The sequence below is a fragment of the Rhinatrema bivittatum genome, chromosome 3, assembly GCF_901001135.1.
Source record: "Rhinatrema bivittatum chromosome 3, aRhiBiv1.1, whole genome shotgun sequence".
NCBI classification, from domain to species: Eukaryota; Metazoa; Chordata; class Amphibia; order Gymnophiona; family Rhinatrematidae; genus Rhinatrema; species Rhinatrema bivittatum.
In genome coordinates, this window is record NC_042617.1 from 533,454,512 (window position 1) to 533,478,544 (window position 24,033).

Sequence of the window (24,033 nt, forward strand, 5' to 3'; positions counted from 1 at the left end):
ACAGAACGAAACCAGGAACGGGAGCCAGCAGAAGATCCAGGCAAGGAAGAGTCAGAGCGCTGCAACTAATACCCAGCAGGGAACCTCGTTGCAAGGCAATTTGAATCAGTCAGACACTGGCCTTAAATACTTGCCGGCGTCTGACGTCACTCCAGGGGGCGGCCCACGGTCTGGCGGGAAAAGCCCTTTAAATTACCCCTCCTTGCGCGTGCGCGTGCCTAGGAGGGGAGGGGCCAAGTTCCGAGACTCGGTGGCGACTCCCTCGTGGAGATGCCGCCACGAGGCAGACAGAGCAGGCCCGAACAGCAGCGGACCCCGCCGTCGGTGTGCTGGGAGAGAGCCCGAGCCCCGAACCCCGCAGTTGGAGCCCTGGCGGCAAAGGTAAAGGCTCGGTCGCGAAACTTGCGACTGAGACCGCAACAGTACCCCCCTTTTACGCCTCCTCCTAGAAGGACCAGGTTTACCGGGGTGACTGAGATGAAATTGATGAAGCAGAGACTTATCCAAGATATGGCGGGCTGGCTCCTACGTGTTCTCCTCAGGACCACACCCCTCCCAAGCCAGCAGGTACTCCCATCGCCGATGATGAAAACGGACATCAAGAACCTCCCGGACCTGATAGATGGGATCAGCTTGGACAGGTGTGTCCGTAGATTCTGGAACCTTGTGGTGATACCTGGAGAGAATAAGAGGTTTTAGCAAAGAGACGTGGAACACATTATGAATGCGCATGGAGGATGCAAGATGTAGCCCACTCTCTCTGCAACAAGGAACGGATCACAGTATTTTGGAGCTAATCTTCAAGATGGAACCCGAAGATGAATATTCTTGGTACTGAGCCAGACTCGATCGCCGGAAAGGAAGACTGGGGCTGGTTGGCGGTGTCTGTCTGCCCACTTCTTGGCTATGCTGGCTGCTCTGGAGAGCTTATTTTGGATAGAGACCCAGAGATCATGCAGCTGTTGTGCAGAGAGTTGAACAGCTGGAGAGGAACTATGCATGGGCATAGGCAGTGGTGGCTTGAGTTGCTTGCCGAATACTATAAGAAAGGGTGACCTCCCCGTAACCGAATGGGTATGATTATTGTAGGATAATTCAGCCCATGGAAGCAGTCTCACCCAATTATCTTGCTTTTCATTGGCGAATGTGCGGAGAAACGTCTTCAAGGAATGATTGGAGCATTCTGTCTGCCCATTACTCTGGGGATGAAAGGCCATAGACAAATTAAGTTGTACGTCAAACTTTTTACACAATGCCCTCCAGTAGCGGGCGGTGAACTGGGGTCCCCGAACAGATACTATATCTTGAGGGAGGCCGTGGATCCGGAAGACATGTTATACGAAGAGCTGGGCCAGTTCTGATCCTGATGGTAACTTGGGGAGTGGAACAAAGTGGGCCATCTTGGAGAAACGATCCACGGTTACCCAGATGACAGTGTTCCCCTCAGAAGCAGGCAGATCTACCACAAAATCAGTAGCGATGTGTGTCCAGGGTTCCACGGGTATGGGCAAAGGTTGCGGCAACCCCCATGGTCTTCCAATTCGCGACTTCTGCCTAGCGCAGGTGGCACAAGAAGTGACATAGGCGCGAACATCTTGCCTTATGGTAGGCCACCAGTAATAGCGATTTAACAAATCAAGTGTTCTCTCACGATCAGCATGGCCACCCGTAAGGGACTCGTGGGCCCAATCTAGAACTCTTCTTCTAGAACGTCGAGGAACCACAGTTCTCCCCTGTGGACTTACCATCGTACTGGACAGATTAATCTTTGCAGGATCCAGAATATACTGATGAAGTTCCCCCTCTTCGTCCAACTCTGCGGTACGAGATAAGGCATCTGCTCGCACATTCTTGGTTGCGGGCCGATAGCGAAGCACGAAATTAAAGCAAGTGAAGAAAAGAGACCAACGAGCATGCTTGGGGTTCTGGTGATGCGCTTGACATAAGAATTACAAGTTCTTGTGGTCTGTGTAGACAGTAGGGATGTGCAGACAAAAAGTTTATGTTCATAAGTCCATAAGTCGAAGGTGAGGGTCAATTTCGGTCAATATGGACATATGTAGAATTTCATAAGTTGAGGCTATGTCCATACGTGCACCGGTTCCCTAAATAAAAATTTAAACCCCTCACCCTCCTTAATCCCCCCCCAAGACTTACCAAAACTCCCTGGTGGTCCAGCGGGGAGTCAGGAAGCCATTCCTGTATTCCTTTGCGAGGAGCACGTGACGTCCGCGTCACGTCGGAGTGACGCGGACGTCACATGATTCACCACGCCTCCGCTCCGGGACCCCCGTTGGACCCAACCGGAACTTTTGGCCAGCTTGGGGGGGTCAGGAGGCCCCTCCAAGCTGGCCAAAAGTTCCGGTTGGGTCCAGCGGGGGTCCGGGAGCGGAGGCGTGGTGAATCACATGACGTCCGCGTCACTCCGACGTGACGCGGACGTCACGTGGTCCACCGCGCTTCCGCTCCCGGACCCCCCTTTGGACCACCAGGGAGTTTTGGTAAGTCTTGGGGGGGGTCAGGAGGGTGGGGGGTTTAAGTGTTTATTTAGTATCAACGATCGCGATTTCCAACTTATTCAACATAGCTATGTTGAATAGGTTGGAAATTGCGATCGTTGCGCCTCATCACTTTTTTAAGTTAAAAAAAAAAAAAGTTGCGTTTTACATATGCATTCAAAACGAATGCACACCCCTAGTAGACAGTGATAGGGTGTGCCGCCCCCTCCAGCCATTGTCTCCATTCTTCAAAAGCCAGCTTGATTGCTAGGAGTTCTTTATCTCCAATGCTGTAATTACATTCAGCTGCAGAGAATTTCTTAGAGAAGTATGTACATGGTAATAGTCCTCCCGAACTGGTGCTTTGGCTAAGTACAGCCCCTACAGCTATGTTGGAAGCTTCCACCTCCACTATAAACGGGCAGGCATCTGGGTGATGTAGGCAGGTATCCAGTAAGAAGGCCTTCTTGAGATCTTCGAAGGCAAGACAGGCCGCCTCTGGCCATTCCCCAGCATTGGCCCCTTTTCTCGTGAGTGCAGTGAGTGGCGCCACTATGAGAGAGTAGTGCGGAATGAAGTGTCTGTAAAAGTTTGCAAAGCTGAGAAAACGCTGTAAGGCTTTTAATCCTCTAGGGCGAGGCCAATCTCTAATAGCTGCCACTTTCTCGGGATCCATCTGAAATCCAGTTGCTGATAGAATATAACCCAGAAAGGGAAGAGTCTCTTGCTCAAACATGCATTTCTCCAGTTTTGCATACAAGTGGTTGTCTCTGAGAATCCACAAAACTTGTTTTACATGCTGGCAATACAACTCCAGATCCCGGGAGTAAATTAATATGTCATCCAATTATACGATGACTGACGAATGTAACAGATCACGAAGAACTTCATTGATTAGATGCTGGAAGACTGCTGGAGCGTTGCACAATCCAAACGGCATGACGAGGTACTCATAATGTCCATCCCTGGTGTTAAAGGCAGTCTTCCACTCATCACTGGAGCGAATCCGGACCAAGTTATAAGCACCCCGCAAATCTAACTTGGTGAAGAACCTGGCTCCCTGCAACCTGTCTAGGAGTTCAGGAATCAACGGAAGGGGGTAGCGAGCCCGCTTAGTGATGGCATTAAGGCCTCTATAGTCAATGCATGGCCTCAGAGACCCATCCTTTTTCCCCACAAAGAAGAAACCCACTGTTACGGCTATGGCTGCAGTGCAACCGCCTCACCACCAGGGGTCCCTCTAGTGCTGGCTCTCCTCACAAGCTCAGTCTATCTCCCCTGCCCACTCTATGTTCTGGGCTGTCCCTTATAACCCTGCCTGACAGTTCCCTCGGTGCTTCGGCATCAAGCTCACCTGGAGCCACCCTGCTGGGTGGTGTTCACGACTCCTGACCGGAGCCCAAGCGTAACAGTATGCCGAAGCCACCAATTTCCAGGGGAAGAGATAGGTCTTGGTACTACCGGTGAGCCAATTTTTCTTTTACCTCTACTCACATTATGCCTCAGCCTCCAAGTTTTATGTCTGTGCTTGTTGCCAGACTTTGAACTATCCCAGTTACAAGAACTGTCTTGCATGTCAACTCTCAGACCAAGAGCACTGGGTTTGCAGCAGTTGTCATAAGAGGAACGTCTCGGTCTATCAGGAATGTTTAAATTGTCTAACTCCAAAACCAGGGTGGTGGAAATGCTCCTGTGTTCCGTGTCTGTTACCACCAGGCAAACCCTGCCCCTGTTGTTCTGCTCTAGGACCAGCTGTTCCATTAGAAAAAACAATCAGCTCTCCTAACCGGTATTCTGCTTCTGGCTCAACTAAAACAGACATTTTAGCTGGCAGTTTGTGGAAAGAAAAACCCAGGACTTACCTGACCAAGAAGGCTTCTGTGATACCAGTGCTAGACCCTCGGGAACAGGTTTCTCTAAAACGGAGAGAGCTGATTAACTCTAGCAGGGCTCTGCTTCCCACAGCTGCTGTTGAGACAATAACGAGCACTTTCCCTTGACGTCCTAGAACTGCCTGTGCCTTCTCTAAACTGCTCCTCCAGAAACAAAATAAGGAGCCTCAGAGTTTGGCTCGAGGTATCAAGCCCACAGCAGTGCAATCTGTGTCTTCCATGTGCACTGCTTCTAACCTTGCTGCTCTACCATCTGAGCCTGCTTCATCACCCCAAGAGGGGTCTGAGCCTGCTGCATCACCCCAAGAGGGGGCCAAGCCTGCTGTATCACCCCAAGAGGGGGCCGAGCCTGCTGCATCACCCCGAGAGGGGTCCGAGCCTGCTGCATCGCCCCGAGAGGGGTCCGAGCCTGCTGCATCGCCCCAAGGAGGATCCAAGCCTGCTGCATCACCCCAAGAGGGGGCCAAGCCTGCTGCATCACCCCAAGAGGGGGCCGAGCCTGCTGCATCGCCCCAAGAGGGGCCCGAGCCTGCTGCATCACCCCTAGAGGGGGCCGAGCCTGCTGCATCACCCCGAGAGGGGTCCGAGCCTGCTGCATCGCCCCGAGGAGGATCCAAGCCTGCTGCATCACCCCGAGAGGGGTCCGAGCCTGCTGCATCACCCCGAGGAGGATCCAAGCCTGCTGCATCACCCCGAGAGGGGTCCCAGCCTGCTGCATCACCCCGAGAAGGGTCCGAGCCTGCTGCACCCCCCGAGAGGGGTCCGAGCCTGCTGCATCACCCCGAGAGGGGTCCGAGTCTGCTGCATCACCCCAAGAGGGGTCCAAGCCTGCTGTTTCTCCCCAAGAGGGGTCCGGGCCTGCTGCACTACCCCGAGAAGAGCCTGAGTCTGCCGAACCGGCCCTGCTGCCGCCCCCGGAGGGGCTCGAACCGGCCCTGCTGCCGCCCCCGGAAGGGCTCGAACTGGCCCTGCTGCCGTCCCCTGAGGGGTCCGAACCGGTACCTACTGACAGACTTTCTGACTCAGCCTTCTGAGCCTGCCTGAACGGTCCTGCTGCCGCCCCCGGAGGGGCTCGAACCGGTCCTGCTGCCGTCCTCGGAGGGGCCCGAACCGGTCCTGCTGCCATCCCCGGAGGGGTCCAAACCGGTACTGCTGCTGTTCCCGGAGGGGTCTGAACAGGTCTTGCTGCCGTCCCCGGAGGGGTCCGAACCGGTCTTACTGACAGACTTTCTGACTCAGCCATCTGAGTCTGCCGAACCGGTCCTGCTGCCGCCCCTGGAGGGGCCCATACCGGATCTGATGTCGTCCCCGGAGGGGTCCAAACCGGTTCTGCTGTCACCGACCCTGGAGGGGTCCGTACCGGTCCTGATGCCGACCCTGGAGGGGTCCGGACCGGCCCTGCTGTCGTCTCAGGAGGGGTTAGCACCTGCCCTGTCGCCTCAAGAGGGGTTATGGACTATGTTGCTGCCCCAGGTTGGGGTTGTGTCTGCCTTTTTACTCCAGGAAGGGTTATGGACTGCCTTGCTGCCTCGGGAAGGAGTTGAACCTGCCGCATCGCCCCAGGAGGGGTCGGACTTCATTATTGAGTACCCCCTGCTAAGATGGGACCCAGGAGGAGGGGGAGGCCTTGAGGAGGGGGTACTGTTACGGCTATGGCTGCAGTGCAACCGCCTCACCACCAGGGGTCCCTCTAGTGCCGGCTCTCCTCACAGGCTCAGTCTATCTCCCCTGTCCACTCTATGTTCTGGGCTGTCCCTTATAACCCTGCCGGACAGTTCCCTCGGTGCTTCGGCATCGAGCTCGCCTGGGCTCCCTGCTCTAGCCTTCCTTGCTTGCTGTGCATTTGGTCCCTGGACCATTCCTTGCCTTGCCTTGCCTTGCGCGGCCTTCGGGCCTTATTCCTTGCCTTGCCTTGCCTTGCCTTGCCTTGCGTGGCCTTCGGGCCTTATTCCTTGCCTTGCCTTGCCTTGCCTTGCGCGGCCTTCGGGCCTTATTCCTTGCCTTGCCTTGCGCGGCCTTCGGGCCTTATTCCTTGCCTTGTCTTGCCTTGCCTTGTGTGGCCTACAGGCCTTCTGTGTGTGTGTGGCCTACGGGCCTTCTGACCTGCCTTGCCCTGCTTACGGTGTGTGGCCTACGGGCCTTCTGTGTGTGTGTGTGGCCTACGGGCCTTCTCTGCCTTGCCTTGCTTACGGTGTGTGGCCTACGGGCCTTCTGTGTGTGTGTGGCCTACGGGCCTTTTGACCTGCCTTGCCCTGCTTACTCTGTGTGGCCTACGGGCCTTCTGTGTGTGTGTGGCCTACGGGTCTTCTGACCTGCCTTGCCCTGCTTACTGTGTGTGGCCTACGGGCCTTCTGTGTGTGTGTGGCCTACGGGCCTTCTGACCTGCCTTGCCCTGCTTACGGTTTGTGGCCTACGGGCCTTCTGTGTGTGTGTGTGGCCTACGGGCCTTCTGACTTGCCTTGCCCTGCTTACGGTGTGTGGCCTACGGGCCTTCTGTGTGTGTGTGGCCTACGGGCCTTCTGACCTGCCTTGCCCTGCTTACGGTGTGTTCCCTACGGGCCTTCTCTGCCTTGCCTTGCTTACGGTGTGTGGCCTACGGGCCTTCTGTGTGTGTGTGGCCTATGGGCCTTCTGACCTGCCTTGCTTACGGTGTGTGGCCTACGGGCCTTCTGTGTGTGTGTGGCCTACGGGTCTTCTGACCTGCCTTGCCCTGCTTACTGTGTGTGGCCTACGGGCCTTCTGTGTGTGTGTGGCCTACGGGCCTTCTGACCTGCCTTGCCCTGCTTACGGTGTGTGGCCTACGGGCCTTCTGTGTGTGTGTGGCCTACGGGCCTTCTGACCTGCCTTGCCCTGCTTACGGTGTGTTCCCTACGGGCCTTCTGTGTGTGTGTGTGGCCTACGGGCCTTCTCTGCCTTGCCTTGCTTACGGTGTGTGGCCTACGGGCCTTCTGTGTGTGTGTGGCCTACGGGCCTTCTGACCTGCCTTGCCCTGCTTACTGTGTGTGTCCTACGGGCCTTCTGTGTGTGTGTGGCCTACGGGCCTTCTGACCTGCCTTGCCCTGACCCAGCCTGAACCCAGACACTGCTACTTGCCGCCTGCCCTGACCCAGCCTGGACCCAGACACTGCTACTTGCTGCCTGCCCTGACCCAGCCTGGAACCAGACACTGTTTCTAGCCATTCCTGTCTCTCTCCACCTGGAGCCACCCTGCTGAGTGGTGTTCACGACTCCTGACCGGAGCCCAAGCGTAACACCCACCCCTGCAAGCGACTTGGAGGGTCTGATGAATCCTGTGGCCAGGTTTTCAGCAATGTACTCTGACATAGCTCGTGTCTCAGGCAGGGATAAAGGATACACCCTCCCATGAGGTGGTGTGGTTCCAGGTAATAGTTCTATGGCACAGTCGAATGGACGATGTTGCGGTAGAATCTCCGCCTTCTTCTTGGAAAATACATCCGCAAAGTCCGCGTAGGGTGCTGGAGGTGCAATGGAAGTATGCAAAAGGGATATGCAAGGTGCGCATGGGACCTTGAGGCAATTGGTAAAACAAGAGGGACTCCACTCTGCAATTCTGTAGGGTCCCAGTGGTTGACTGGAGAATGCTGCTGTAACCATGGTAATCCCAGTACCACGGGATGAACGGCTTTCTCCAAGATCAGCAAAAAAATCTCTTCCAAATGCAGGACTCCGGTGCGTAGCGTGCGAGGAACCGTGGAGGTGGAGATACTTCCTGGGAGAAGTGTTCTTCGGATGGAGGTAATACGTAAAGAAGGCTCTCGTGGGAGGATGGGAATTCGTAGCTGTTGAACAAGGTCTGCCAGAATAAAGTTCCCACCTGCCCCCGAGTCAATGGAGGCGCTGGTCTCAAAAGAACCATCAGGGTATTCTAAAGTAATAGGTACTGTACATTGAGGAGCAGCCTAGGAGCAGCTCCCCAAGACATCCTAGGCTCTGGTGTTTTCCGGGCGCTCCTTAAATTGGACTAAAAAGTGGCCCTTAGTGCCGCAGTAGAGACATAAGCCCAAAGTTCATCGTCGTCGTCTCTCCTCCGCAGACAGTGGGGTGCGCCCCAACTGCATGGGCTCTTCTGCGGACCCCTCTGAGCGCACTGTTCCTTGGCTAGACGCCGAGGTCAAAGGTCTAGAGAACACAGGTGCTAGCGACACGGCGCGCCGAATTGGACGACCCTCCTTAGCTCTCTGCTGCAAGCGGCGATCTATTTGCCCAGTCAAGTCTATGAGCCCATCGATGTCATCCGGGATGTTGCGGGCTGCCAATTCATCCTTAATACTGCCGACAGGCCTTCTAGAAACACACCTCAAAGACTATCCTCTCGCCATCCAACTTCAAGGGCGAGGGTACGGAACTCAATAGCATAATCTGCTAAAGAGTGAGACCCTTGTCTTAGTTGCAGCAGCTCCGATGTGGCTGTTGATAAGCGTGCGGGTTCATCAAAGGCCTGTTTAAAACTGGTCACGAACTGTGGCAGGCTGTTAAGCAAAGGATCATTTCATTCCCACATGGGTGAGGCCCAAGTCAACGCCTTTCCATCAAGCAGGGACAGGATGTACGCTACCTTCACGGAATCGATGGGAAACTGATTGGGTAGAAGTGAGAACCTGATGTAACATTGGTTCAAGAACACACTGCAAGTCTTATGTCCACCTTATGTCTTGGCCTCCCTGGAGTAGCGAGAAGGTGCAGGCAGCTGAGTCGGTGTACTGACACTCACCACAGGGGCGGGTAGAGGAACCTGAGGAGGTTCTGGAGGCGTGGCATCCAATCGGTTCGCCAAACGTTCCACAGTAGCCGCAAGTACATCCAGACAATGTTGCTGCTGCTGCTGCAAGCGTTGGGCTATTCCAGGGATAGCCTGGAGGCCAGATAAGTCCATCGAGTCCATGGCCTTGCAAACTGTTGCGAGCATAGCGGTGGACCCTTGGACTGGCCTAGCGGAGTGAGATGGTAGAAGAGGAAGAGTACTCTGCTGTGAAGACGTAGGCCAGGAGGCGGTGACAAACTGGATATAGAGCTGAAGTCTTCACTCTGGAAGTCCGAGATCCCCCTGGGAGGAGCCCGGGAGGACCCGGACTGCTAGGACTTAGGCGAAGGCAGAGGAAGGTGGATAAGACAGACCAAGGTTGAGGCAGGCGGTAGACACAGAGATTCAGAGGCAGGCAGGAGTCAAGAACCAGGAAGCAAGTCGAGGAAGGAATGGAACGGAAGCAAAAGATCCGGAGCTGGAACTGAAGATCTGGGACTGGAACTGAAGCTGAAGATCCGGGACTGGAACAGAAGCTGAAGATCCGGGGCTGAAACAGAATGAAACCAGGAACGGGAGCCAGCAGAAGATCCAGGCAAGGAAGAGTCAGAGCGCTGCAACTAATACCCAGCAGGGAACCTCGTTGCAAGGCAATTTGAATCAGTCAGACGCTGGCCTTAAATACTTGCCGGCGTCTGACGTCACTCCAGGGGACGGCCCACGGTCTGGCGGGAAAAGCCCTTTAAATTGCCCCTCCTTGCGCGCGCGCGTGCCTAGGAGGGGAGGGGCCAAGTTCCGAAGCTCGGTGGCGTCTCCCTCATGGAAACGCCGCCGTGAGGCAGATAGAGCAGGCCCGAACAGCAGCGGACCCCACCGTTGGTGTGCTGGGACAGAGGGAGAAAGCCCAAGCCCCGAACCCCGCAGTCGGAGCCCCGGCGGTGAAGGTAAGGGCTCGGTCGCGAGACTCGCGACTGAGACCGCAACAGTAACATAGTAAATAAAGACCGAAAAAGACCCCAGTTGTCCATCCAGTCTGATCTGCAGTTTACTGTATTTTGTATCGATTTTTATTCCTTAGGTTAGTAACTGCCTCTTCATGCAAATTACCTCAAATTAACATGGTTACCCTGTTCCTTCTCTATCCTTTAGCCACTAGGGATCCCTTGTGTTTATCCCATGCTACTCTTCATAAAAAGTTGATCCCAGAAACTGTAATTTAAGGACATATCATTGGGAGCTCAGTGAGAATCTGAAAGAGGACAAGATGTTACTGGAAAGAGTTAGAGGGGATACTTTATTTATATGGGTTTTTTGGGCACTTCATATGGACTACATTTAGGTACTGTAGATATTTCCCTATTCTTAGTGGGCTATGTTTTGTACCTGAGGAAATGGAGAGAATAGTGACTTGCGCAAGATCATAGGAGTGGTAATGGGATTTGAATGCAGGATTCCCTGGTTTGTAGCTCACTGCTCTAACCACTAGGCTACTCTTGTTTTGGCTAGAGAAAAATACAGGAATAAATATAAATCAGAAAAGAAGTAAATTCAGCAGGAAAATCAGGTGAGAATTTTCCTGTGCATGAGAAAAGTACCAGTTGTATCACATATACATATAGAGGATGAGCAGAGAAATCTTACAACAGAAGAAAGATGTGTATGCGATATACTGTGATATTCCTCAGATATCCTATAACTCTGAAATCACAGCAGAGATCTAATTCTGAAGACAGATACTATACATATACGGACTATATTAAAACCCTCAGAAGGAAGAAATGTAGGCACAAGAGAAAACATGCACAGGAGAGAACTTTACGTGTTATGAATATGGGAAAAGTTTCAGTATGAAGAGAGAATGAATACAACATCAAAAAATTACTTCTGGGGGGATTCTGCGCACAAAAACTTACAATTCTGCAAACTTTATATTTGTCAAAATAACACAATTTACATGACAGCCTTTAGTAATTACATTTTAAATTAATACAGAAAAAAGCTATTACTTAGAGATGCAGAATTTTAAATATTTTGAGCAGAATTTCCCTAGAAATTCACTGTAAGAATGTCCCTTCCACTTGCTCTCCCTACTCCCCTGGCCACTTTGCCCTCTCAGGCTCCAACTCCTCCACCTGCCAGTATCTCTCCCCTCCACCTCTAGGTTCAACCCCTTCCACTCTATCGCCAGTCCCAGAGTTTGACCCCGTTCTCAGTACTGCCCCTCACACAGGCTCCCTCTGTCCCTCCCTCTCTCACACAAATGCTCCCTCTCTCTAGTACACATAAACACCCTCATACAGGCTCCCTCACACTCTCGCACACACACATCCCCTCATATAGGGTCCCTCTCTCTTGCGTTCAACTCACACCAGCTTCCTTTCTCTTTCCACACATACATCCTCACACAGGCTACCTATGTCTCTCTCTCATGCACCCCTTCACACAGGCTGTGTCTCCCCCACAACCCTCCCCTCTCCTCTCTCACACGCCCTCCCCTCCCCTCTCCTCTCTCACACCCCCTCCCCCTCTTCTTTCCTCCCTCAAACCCCCTCCCTCCCCTCTCCTCTCTCACACCTCATCCCCTTTCCACACCCCCTCCCCTCTCCTCTCTTACACTCCCTCCCCTTTCTTACACCCCTCTCCCTTTCCTCTCACACACACACACATTCACTCTCACTGGGGCCTTCATCTTCACTGAGAACGGCGAACCGGGGCCTTCATCATCACGTGAGCAGAGCACATCCTGCGGCACACGGGGGGCCTTCATCTTTACGCGCTTCGTTTGTGGCATGCCAGGGTTCTCCTCTGCCATTTTCTGCGCAGAATTTGGCAATTCTGCGCAGAAAATGTCAATTCTGCACAGGAGGGGAATTCTGCAAATTCTACGCTCTGCAGTAGAGCAGAATTCCCCCAGGACTAAAAAAATCAACAAAGAGAAGAAACTATGTTCACCTACAGAACAGAGAAAAAGCTTACCTAATGAAGCAAATTTCACAAATTACCAGGAAAGCCACACTGATAAAAGATGAATGTCATGTTCTGATTGTAACAAAATTTCCATTTAGAAAGCAAATTTTACAATAAACTGAAAATTCCAGCAGTATCATCAAGTTCAAGTAGGGAATGTAATAAAAGCTTATATCACAAAGTTGATAGTGATGACATATTATTCTCTTATACTAAATCTGACAAGTGCTTCCTCAGGAAGAAAGACATCTCCCATGTCATTTGCCTTGATGCTATAATCTCTTATTCTACACCTTAAGACTCTTTCTTCCACTCAGAAAATTGCTGTACATAGACTTTGCACCTTGAGGGCATTGCTGCCATTCTGCCTTGCTGTCATATTCCCGACTCTCCACCTTGGGGTATTTCTCCAATTTTGGGGGACTGCTTTCCACCTCTCATGGTGCCTTGGTATGTTGATGCCACTCCTTGTTCTGCTTTTTCTCTTTATAGGTGCCTTGGGATTTTTCCTGCCATCTTTTCTGCTTTGATCTCCCTTCATGATGCCTTTGAATGTTGATGCCACTCTTGGTGCCACTTTACCTCTCATGTTGCATTCAAGGGTTCATGCCACTATTTTTGGTACCCTCTTTTGAAGCCTTGGGGTAATATTCCTATTCTTGCTGTTTTTTTGCTCTTCTCACAGTGCCTTGGAGAACTCCTGCCACTGCTGGTACCCCTGTGCCTTAGGCTATTCATTCCACTTATGGTGCCACTTTGCCACAGACTAGGTGACTTGGAATTCTTCACCTCTTCTGATGTCTGCCTACAAGTTTCATTAGAATTGATGAGAAAATCCCAATTTTGGAGCCCAAAATAGGCTGCAGTGCTTCCCTCTTTGACTTTAATGGTAAACAAATGAGCAAATAAAAGAAATACACAACATTTTTTCCCCATTGGAAATGAACCAAATGAATGGAGGTAACCTTAACAAACTGAAACAAAAATGTTACCTTTGCACATGCCTGCCATGTATATATCTACATCTATATATATATATTTATTTAAATGTTTTTATAGACCGGTATTCGTCGAAACATCATATCGGTTTACATGGAACTGAACAGTGAAAGTAGAAAAAACAGGGGAGGTCGGAATTTGGGGGATATAACTTGTAGAGTATTAACGGGATCAGGTATATACAGTAGATACAAGGGTATGGTAATATATATGAGGGTACAGTCTTGTTATATACAAATGTAGAGTGATGTTCGTGTAAAGGCTAAGAAAAAGGGAGGAGCGCTTTAGGGGGAGAATAAAATAAGTATTTAGGAGGAAGTGAGAAGGAACATTATAGTGGGAAAGGTTTCAGGGCTTCTGCAAGAGTCCAGTATAGCGGTAGGAGGGGCAGGGGGGGGGGGTGGTACTATTCAGGGAAGGCTTGTTTGAATAGCCAAGTCTTGAGGTTTTTTTTGAATGTTTGTGTACTTGGCTCTAGCCGAAGATCCATTGGCATCGAGTTCCAGAGGGTGGGTCCGGCTGGGGAGAAGGCGCGGTCTTTTGTGGTACAGAGCTGTGTGGACGTGAGGGTGGGGGTATGGAGGGTTCCCTTATAGGTGTATCTGGCCGGGCGGCTGGATGTGTGTAGGCGGAGAGAGTTGTCGAGTCAATGAATGTTGTTGTTGTGGATGGTTTTGTGAATAATAGAGAGGCATTTGTAGGTGATACGAAAGGAAATTGGGAGCCAATGAAGTTCCTTGAGGACAGGAGTGATGTGATCAGTTTTGCGGGTGCTTGTAAGAATTCTTGCAGTTGCATTCTGTAGCATTTGGAGGGTTTAAGGGTTGAGGCGGGGAGACCTAGTAACAAGGGGTTACAGTAATCGATTTTTGAGAATATAGAGGATTGGAGGATGGTATGGTAGTCATTAAGGTGGAGGAGTAGTTTGAGCTTTTTGAGTACATGGAGCTTGTAGTAGCATTCTTTAATAGTAGTATTGATGAAGGTTTTTAGGTTGAATTGGTTGTCAAATATGACACTAAGTTTTCGTACATTTTGCTGGAGAGGAGTTGGGTGGGGGTGGGGGTTGTGGTTGGGAAGGGGTGGGGGGTCATTTAGGGTGGAGATGATGAGTTCGGTTTTTGCAGTGTTAAGAGCAAGTTGGAGGTTGGTGAGGAGGCAGTTTATGGAGTTAAGGCAGTTATCCCAAGTTTTAAGGGATTTGTGTAGGGATTCTTGTATAGGGATGAGTATTTGTACATCATCTGCGTAGATATAGATATGAAAGCTGTGCAATAAGTAGAACCTCATGGGATGAGGAATAAATGAGTATCTAGTTATATCATTTTGAACTGCAGAGAGGTCAAGGGATCAATTTGAAGCTTCATAGAACCATTAACAGATGAGCATAAGATACCAAACCTTAACAGATGATTATAAACTCACTCAGCGCATCACAAGAAAACATCTGGACATGACCAACTGTAGAAACAGAACCAAGCAACTAATAACCATTGATTCTCTTTCAAAAGAGGTCATGGAATTTGGCAAGAATAAAGTGGGTTGAGAAGCAGGCTATGGCCCCTGATAGTCCTCCAATCAGGAGCATGTGAACTCTGGACGATTAAAGTCTAGCTGCAAAGCACTAGTCAATAATATAGTTTAGTTTCCTTCCTTGTTAGTGTAGGACTACCCTGATTTGGACCTGTAAAAGCATGAGCATTGGAGCTCCCATCAGTACATCACAACAAAAGACAGAAAGTGGTAAGAGCAGAGGACATCAGAGGGAAGGACCATGCTAGCTTCAAAACCACATTCATCTTAGGAGGCCACCAGACACCTTTTTATCTCAATTCTGGATGAGGGAAAACCTTGTAGGACTCTTATTTTCTGTTTAGAAATAATGAGCTGGCTTCACCCTGGTCATAATAGGGAGGGCAGAAAGCTTTGCTAATCAGTCTTGTGTGAATTCCATCTCAATTTCTTGTTAAGGAGCCCCCAGGGGGAATGACATATCTCAGTCTTAAACCCCTTCAGTAGGCACAATCTTAACCTGATGTATTCTAGGAAGGTTTTTTTTATATCATGCAGTTTAGCATAAGCAAAAGTAACTGGTATCTGTGAGAAGGATGACTTCCTTTAAACTAACCTGAATACAGTAAACACTCAACCTATATTACTAGTTTTCAGTATTAGTTTACTATATAAACTAATACTGAAAGAAAAGATAAGTTAACAATGTACTATGATACTGATTATTCAAAACTTTCATACACGGAAATCTTCTTTTATTTTTATTCAGGATTGTGTGAAGTTACTAGTTCACTGCATCTGACAGTCAGTGATCACGAGGATGCAAGTACTGTCTCTAAACCCAGGGCCAGATGTACTAAAGAAGTTTCCCCATTGTGGGAATAATTCTAAAATTGCCTTTATTGTTGCAAAATCTATGGTTAAGATTTATTAGCAGACTATGCACTAATTTTAAATGAAAAGTACTTTCCCTTTGAAAATTATTTCAGAAAGACTGTCTGCATATATTTGCACCTGCTGATATATTCAGGTAGTTTTTTCAGAAAAACTTATGCACATATTTTTCAAAATTCAAAAGCAACTGCAAAGGCTAAGAGTTTGTCATCAGGCATGGATGTTGTTTAAAAATACCATACTGGACGCCTAGACCAGATGTATTACACACATTAAAAAATAGTGGAAGAAAGGCCAAAGGCTGCCAGCATAGTTAAAAGTTGAGGTGAGAGAGCCAAAAGAACATCTTTAAAAAAAAATGAAAAAGGGATCCAAATAAAGAAAACATGAAACAGAATAAGCATTGGCAAGTCATTTATTTATTTGTTTAAAACATTTTTAGACTGTTTATCAACGTTTCTAAGTAGTTTAAAGATAAAATATTCATAAATTAATGCAGATAACAATAACAAACATAAAATAAAATTAATTAAATAAAAATGAAATTTAAAACAAATACAAAAAATATGATAAGATAAAAGTTACAAATAAAACATTGGATTTTAAAAAGCCCTCAGTTAACACATAATGGCCTTTTAACTGCAACCATGGTACCAGCAATAGATAAAAGCTGTCAGACATTAAATGTTCGTTCAAATAAATTTGTTTTTATAAGTTTCCTAAATTTCAGAAGGGCCTTCTCAACTTTAATAACCACAGGCAGATTGTTCCATAAATACAGGCAATAACTGGCAACCAATGGCCCGAGTGCAGGAGATCGCTCCCGGACCCCCACTGGACCACCAGGGGCTTTTGGCAAGTCTTGGGGGACCCTCCTGACCCCCACAAGACTTGCCAAAGTCCAGCAGGTGTCCGGGAGCGACCTCCTGCACTCGGACCGTCGGCTGCCAGTATTCAAAATGGCACCGATAGCCTTTGCCCTTACTATGTCACAGGGGCTACTGGTGCCATTGGTCAGCCCCTGTCACATGGTAGGAGTACAAGATGGCGCCGGCCATCCAGTGCTCCTACCATGTGACATGGTCCGGCCAATGGCACGGATACCCTGTCACATGGTAAGGGCAAAGGGCCATCGGCTCCATTTTGATTAGTGGCAGCCGACGGCCCGGGAGCAGGAGATCGCTCCAGGGGCCCCCACTGGACCACCAGATACCTGTAAAAAGTTTTTGGGGGGTCGGGAGGGTGGGGGAAGCTAAGGTAGTAGTTTTAAAGGGTCGGGGTGGGTTTAAGGGTTATTTTTGTGTGCCGTTTTTCCCACCCTCGCCCAAAATGATAAGAGAACCCCCACGATCAATATCGTGGGGTTTTCCTATCATTTTAGGGGAGCCCCCGATTTCTGACAATTTTGAAAATATCGTCCGATATTTTCAATCATCTGAAGCCTGATTCACATCCCTAGTTAAGATAGATATTAAGTGATCCAGTAAGTCAATCTTACATTGGAGGAATGTATCATCTGGATATGTGGAGGCTTGTTTTGAAAAGGGAAGTCTGGTTAAGAGAAGGCTTGTTTGAACAGCCAGGTTTTGAGTTTTTTTTTAAAGGTTCGAGGGCAGGGTTCTAGCCTGAGGTCTGAGGGAAGTGCGTTCCAGTGAGTTGGACCAGTAGTGGATAGACCACGATTCCTTAGGGTGGTCTTGCGTGGATGAGTATAGGGAGAGCCTTTGTAAGAAGATCTAACGGGTCTGGAAGAGTCGGGGAAGCGAAGAGGTAAGTTAAGATCGAGAGGTATAAGGTTGTGAGTGGCTTTGTGAATTATCATAAGGACTTTGTAGAGAATTCTGAATTTAATGGGTAGCCAATGTAAGTTACGAAGTATGGGGTGATGTGCTCTCTTCTGTTAGTGTTGGTCAGGATCCTTGCAGCGGCGTTCTGAGCCATCTGCAGAGGTCTGATAGTAGTTGCTGGGAGACCTAGGAGGAGCAAGTTACAGTAGTCGAGTTTTGAAAAATGATAGATTGCAACACCATTCGGTAGTCATGGAAGTGGAGAAGGGGTCTTAGCTTTTTCAGGACCTGTAGTTTGAAGAAGCAGTCCTTAGTGGTTGTATTGACAAATTTTTTTAGATTAAACTGATTGGCCAGAATGACACCCAGGTCTCTGACATACGGTGAGAAATTCAATTGAGAAGTGATTGGTGTGTTGGTTAATTCATTATTGTCATCTTGGGAGATGATGAGAATCTCAGTCTTGTTAGTGTTAAGGACTAGGTTAAGACAGGAGAGGAGGTGGTTGATTGCTTGGAGGCAATTGCTCCAGATGCTGAGGGTTTTGGATAGGAAGTCCTTGATAGGGATGAGTACCTGTACATCATCTGCGTAGATGTAGTGGGTTAGCTTGAGGTTGGTCAGAAGCTGGCAGAGCGGAAGGAGGTAAATGTTGAAAAGGGTTGGAGAGAGAGAAGAACCTTGTGGGACTCCCAAGTTGTAGCAGACAGGGTGTGATTCTTTGTTATTAATTTTGACCTTGTGGCATCTGTTACTGAGGAAAGACTTGAACCAACTGTGTGCCGTACCAGTAATATCAATGTCTGTGAGGCGGTTTAAAAGAGTAGAATGGTTCACAGTGTTGAAGGCTGCAGATAGATCTAGAAGAGCCAGCAGGTATGGTTGTCTTTTTTCTAGGCTAAGGATAATGGAGTCTGAGAGAGAGATTAGAAGGGATTTCGTGTTGAGCAATTTGCGGAAACCGAACTGTGCTGGAGCAAGAATCTTGTGAACGTCTAGGTATTCTGTAAATTGAATTCATCAGCATTCAAAGACCGCCAGTTGACAACTGTTCCAAGTAACAAGAACCACACTGGAATCAATCCAATAACTGTATAAATTCAGTCATAGCAAAGGTTATGTAGAAAATGCCAGATGAATATGCATTGCAATATTTCTAAAGTCTTACACAGAAGCTGAACAGAATAACGCCATTGTGCAGTCAAATCAGCGACAGGGAATAATCAAAGGAAATATTTCTTTACTGAGAGAGTGGTGGATGCATGGAACAGCCTTCCAGTGGAGGTGATGAAGACAAGGACAGTTATCTGAACCCAAGAAAGAATGGATAAGTACATATGATCTCTGAGGGAGTGGTAGAGAGATTGTAGAGATGAGTAGTTGGTGTGGCTGGACAGACTAGACAGAAATCATATGACCTTTCTGCTGTCACTTTTCTCTGTTTCTGTTGAAAAAAGTCACACTATACAACAATGTTGTCCCACCTACTTTTTTTTTATTTGCATTTATTGTCTATTGCAAAGTCTATTTTATTTGACATTCTGTTTGAGCTTAAGGTTACCAGTTAATTACACTAAAATTGGTTCCTTACATTAATTGTATTATTCTTTGCAGATACCAGTCTATGGTCACATTTTAAGGTATCACATTTTCAGTTTTTGTGAAATGTGTAAGAGTGTTATATTTTTTGTGTTTTACAGGAGGAGATGCCAGGATCTTTAATCTATAGAATCCATGGAGGGTTGATGAAGATGGAAGAAAAACCAGAAGATTGTCACCCGGACTACATTCCTGTCTATAATGAAGAATTGCCACCTCAGATCTTGTCCAGAAGAAGATGTGTTTCTAGCTTTGTGTGTTGTATGTTCGTCATGGGTTTGTGAATTTTTCCCATGGCGTATGGTTTTATTTTCTGGATATTATCATAATATTCCTTTTCCATACAAAATGTCTTTGAAGTGGTATACCATGTGATGTTTAACCAACTAGTTTACCAGTTTACCATTTTACTACCTTTTGCATAAAAATCCTTGGTGCTATAATGGTGTTGGTGATGACTAGATATCAAACCTTTGCATTTATGCAATGTATATTACCTGTCTTATTGGTATTAACATTTTGCCCTATGCAGGTCATACTCTAACAAGATGAAGCTTTCTGATACAGATAAATAGATTATTTTGTATGTAATAATAATAAAATATAAAATACAATGGCTGCGCGCATATGCGCACCAGATTTTAAAATCCGTGCGTGCATGTGCAGGCGACCTGCAACTCATGCGTGCAGGGGTGGATTTTATAACCTACGTGCAGCGACGCAATCGGGCCTCCCCCAGGTTCCCTCCCAGAGCTTTCCTATCTCTAACCCTACCCTTCCTACCTCTTCCCCTCTCCTCACCTCCCCAAACCCTAACATAACCCTACCTATCCCTAATTTTTGTATTTTGTTACTTACTACTTCTCCGGAGCAGAAGTAATCTGTGCAGACTGGCCGGCTGGTGGCGCATACTTTCCCAGGACAGCACCTAATGGTGTTGTCCTGGCTTGCCCCCCCCCCCCCCCACACACACACCCCACACCTCCCATACCATGCTTCCTGGGCTGCCCCTTTTCTCTCTCCCGGCACTTCTGCACATACCGGGGTTCCAGTACCCGAATCCTGCTACAGTTCCTGTCTGGTTCCGGTACCCAAGTCTTGCTATAGTTCCTGCCTGGTTCCAGAACCCGAGCCCAGTTACAGTATTGCTACTGTCCTAGTCTGGTTCCAGTTATTTGTCCTGATCCACAACCCGTCTAAGTCCCAGCAGCCGGGCCCCTACGGGCTCCTCCCAGGGGGGCTTCGGCTTCCAGGGTGAAGCCACCTAAGTCCCAGCGATTGGGCTCCTACGGGCTCCTCCCGGGGGAGTACCAACTTCCAGGGTGAAGAGCATCTACGTCCTGCCTGAACATCTGCCTCCCGGCCTGCTATTCATTAGAGACATTGACCACCTTTCCCAGTCTCCAGCAGGTCGGCCCAAGGGTCCACTAAACAGAGACTCCCATAACAACAGGTGAGTTCAAGAGTAACACTGGGAAGTGTGGAAAGTTTTTCTCTATACTAGGAGGTTATAGGGTAGACAATTTGCTTGGTGGCTTATTGCTTGTTGCTTGTGAGGCTTGTGTATGAGTTTTGAAAGTACATTTTGGTTTGTTTGTAGGAACCTATGGTATTTTTTAAATCATGTTTGCTTGTGAGGTTTGTGTACACATTTTGAAAGTTCCCTTCCCCTATCCCAGCTTGCATTCTAAGTATATAAACTAACTCATTAATTAATTAAGAGATTAGACTACACAGAATAACTTGACACTGATTGGTAGAGAAACATAAGGAAGTAATTTAGATTAGTTTTAATCATTAGTGAGAAAAGACCACTTACATAAGGTTCAGACGGAACTCAATTAGTAAATCCTTCAGGTAATTACTTTTAGTTGATCTGATCTTTAGCAGCCAACGCACAATAAAGCTCTGGAATTTGTTGCCACAGGATGTGGTTAGTGCAGTTAGTATAGCTGGGTTCAAAAAAGGTTTGGATAAGTTCTTGGAGGAGAAGTCCATTAAAGGCTAATAATCAAGTTTACTTAGGTAATAGCCACTGCTATTAATTGCATCAGTAGCATGGGATCTTCTTAGTGTTTGGATAATTGCCAGGTTCTTGTGGCCTGGTTTGGCCTCTGTTGGAAACAGCATGCTGGACTTGATGGACCCTTGCTCTGACCCAGCATGACAATTTCTTATGTTCAAGAATATAGGATTCTTTATAGAGCACATACCAGATAAAAATAAGTTGTATAAACTAAAAAGGGGTTTGGGATAGTAATTGTGTATTATAGTAACTGTTGGTGAATTTAGACAAATAAGTGCAAAATTAATTATGATCAGAATTAAAAGAAACAGGTCTATTATAAATTGTAGGTACACATATTAAGGTCATAGATTTCAAAAGGCATATTGTCCAGATGGTTGTCCTCCCTATGACTTTCCTTGCAGCCTACTGAAATTTGTATTTGTCTATTGTATTATTATATTCTTTTTTTAACTTATTATGGATGTTTTATTGTACCCTACCTGAACTATAGAAGGGCAAGTAAGAAATTTTTAAATAAATAAAATAAATAATACTCATAGTATGGGAAATAAAATTCCGGATCTATAGGCAGTCATGGAAGAAGATGACTTGGATGTAGTGGCTGTCATGGAGACACGGTACATGGAAAACCATGACTGAGATATAGTTATATTGAGCTGCAATCTATTCAGGAAGGACCAGGTAAAATAACATTAAAGCAATAGAATTGCAGGGCTTGTGAGGTAAGGAGGAGGCACTGTGGGTTAATCTGGAAAAAGGGAATGGAAAATCTATTTTTATTAGTATAATATATAGACCTTCTTTGCAAACAGAAAAAATAAAGAGGTCCATATTTAGTCACTGTTTGAATAGCAAACTTATCCAGCTAACTTTGAAAGTTTATTCAGAAGTTCAGCCACACTATTGAATATAGCTGGCTATCTTAAAGTTAGCTGGATAACTTTATCTGACCAACTTTAGAACAGCTTTACGGCATGACAGACTTAGCTGGATAACTTATCCAACTAAGGGCCTCATTTTCTAAAGTATCGCAGGCCTGTGATACTTTAGAAGATGAGGGGCGGGAGGCTGAAACGGGGGGCGGGCCTGCGCTAGCCGGCAGCGATCGCACCGTCGCAGTGCGATCGCTGCCAGTTTCGCACCCAATAGCGCCACCATAGGAGGTGTAGCTATTGGGAGCGAAATAGACAGCGAAAAGGCACCTACCTTTTCGCTGTCCGCGGCATCGGCGCAGAGTCAGCCCTGGTGACGCTCCGACTCCTCCTCTTCCGGGGCCGACTCTGCCCTGACTCCGCCCCCATCCTGGTATCACACGCGATAAGGGACTTTTCGCGTGCGAGCGGCTTGGAAAATGAGGCCCTAACTCTGAATATCAGAATTAGTGATAGATTTAGTGTTCTTGAATTGGGTAAAGCCTTTGACTCAGTTCTGCATTGGTGACTTATAATAAATTGAGTGCCCTTAGTATGGGGCCTAAAGTGACTGAATGAGTTTGAAAATGGTTGAGTGAGAGATGACAAAGGGTAGTGATAAATGGAGTTCACTCTAAGGAGATGGACATTACTAGTGGTATGCAACAAGGATTGATCTTTAGACAGTTGTTTTTTATCAACATTTTTGTGGCAGCATTGTAGAAGTATTGTCAGGAAAATGTTGTCATTTTGCTGATAATATCAAAATCTGCAACAGGGTAGATATGAAGAGGGATCTATTTATTTATATTCTGCTTTTTGTCACTTCAAAGTGGATTACATTCAGGTACTATAGGTATTTCCCTAGCCCTATAGAGCTTACAATCTAATTTTATACCTGAGGTAAAATGACTTGTCCAAGGGACAACAGTAGGATTTGAACCCAGTTTTTGCTGGGTTATAGTGTGTTGCTCTAACCACTAGGCTACTCCAGTTTAAGGAATGGTTTACAGTCTGGAAGCTGAGAATTAATACTAAAAACTGCAGGGTTATATATTTAGGCTACAAAAATCCATGGGAGAATAATTCTAAGCACAAAGGTAAAGCTGGATCTGGGAGTGATCTTATCTGATGTTTCTAAGGTGGCAAAACAGGTGAATAAGGCCACAGCAAAAGCCAGAAAGATGCTTGAATAAACAGGGGAAGGAATGGTCAGCAGAAAAAAAGGAGGTGATATCACCCTTGTATAAGTCCCTGGTGAGACCTTATTTAGACCTCATAATCAAAAAAGAGAGTCCAGAGAGTATTTACTAAAATGATATAAGAACATAAGAACATGCCATACTGGGTCAGACCAAGGGTCCATCAAGCCCATCATCCAGTCTCCAACAGTGGCCAATCCAGGCCATAAGAACCTGGCAAGTACCCAAAAACTAAGTCTATTCCATGTAACTATTGCTAATGGCAGTACTATTCTCTAAGTGAACTTAATAGCAGGTAATGGACTTCTCCTCCAAGAACTTATCCAATCCTTTTTTAAACACAGCTATACTAACTGCACTAACCACATTAAGAGGGAGTCTCCAAAGAGGTAAGGTGGGCGTAGTGGAGACGTCGGGCAGCGACAGTCGCAAAACACAGTCAGCAGCTAAGTAGTATAAAATGCTTGCATCAGTTGGTCACACTATAATGTGGGTCTATGACCACTAGGTGGCCCCGAGTAGTGGAAAGTGCACTGTACAAAAACAAAATGCTCTGTCTGCAAAGCTCCATCTCTTAAGCACCCACATACATACAGACACACAGGCTCTCATACACATGCACAGGTTCTTCTTTTAAGTTGTAATACATAGGGATAGTAATTTTGATACCAGGGCATGGGCACACATGTACATGCATATGCCGGCTCACACCAAAGGACATAGCCATTTTATAACATACACACGTAATGCATGCATGGTATAAAATAGGCTGTAAGTGCGTACATGTGCGCATAATTTTATATGGAAAGGTGCATGTGGCAAAAATACAGAAGTGGGGGGATTTTAGTAGACGCGCACCAACACAATTACCATTTTCCCAGTTCATTCCCAGTTCGCCCAGTTAAGGGATAGGACTTCCTAACCCTTCTAGTTTAATAGCCTCCCTGTTTGCACCAACCCATAAAATCACGCTGACTAGCT

At 47.5% G+C, this 24,033-nt stretch overlaps 1 protein-coding gene across 2 annotated transcripts in view; it reads left to right on the forward strand.

Annotated features, from left to right (window-relative positions):
- LOC115088242 (exostosin-1-like) overlaps window positions 1–24,033 on the forward strand; it is a 226,093-nt gene that overhangs the window by 166,745 nt on the left and 35,315 nt on the right. Inside the window, exon 2 of one of the 2 annotated variants that reach the window (XM_029596325.1) lies at window positions 19,012–20,038. The exons of the other annotated variant lie outside the window; for it this stretch is intronic. Within the exon in view, the coding sequence (XP_029452185.1) occupies window positions 19,012–19,033 (22 nt within the window). The 3' untranslated portion in view covers window positions 19,034–20,038. Of the gene's footprint in view, window positions 1–19,011; window positions 20,039–24,033 lie in introns of those variants that run through there. 2 annotated transcript variants of the gene reach the window in all.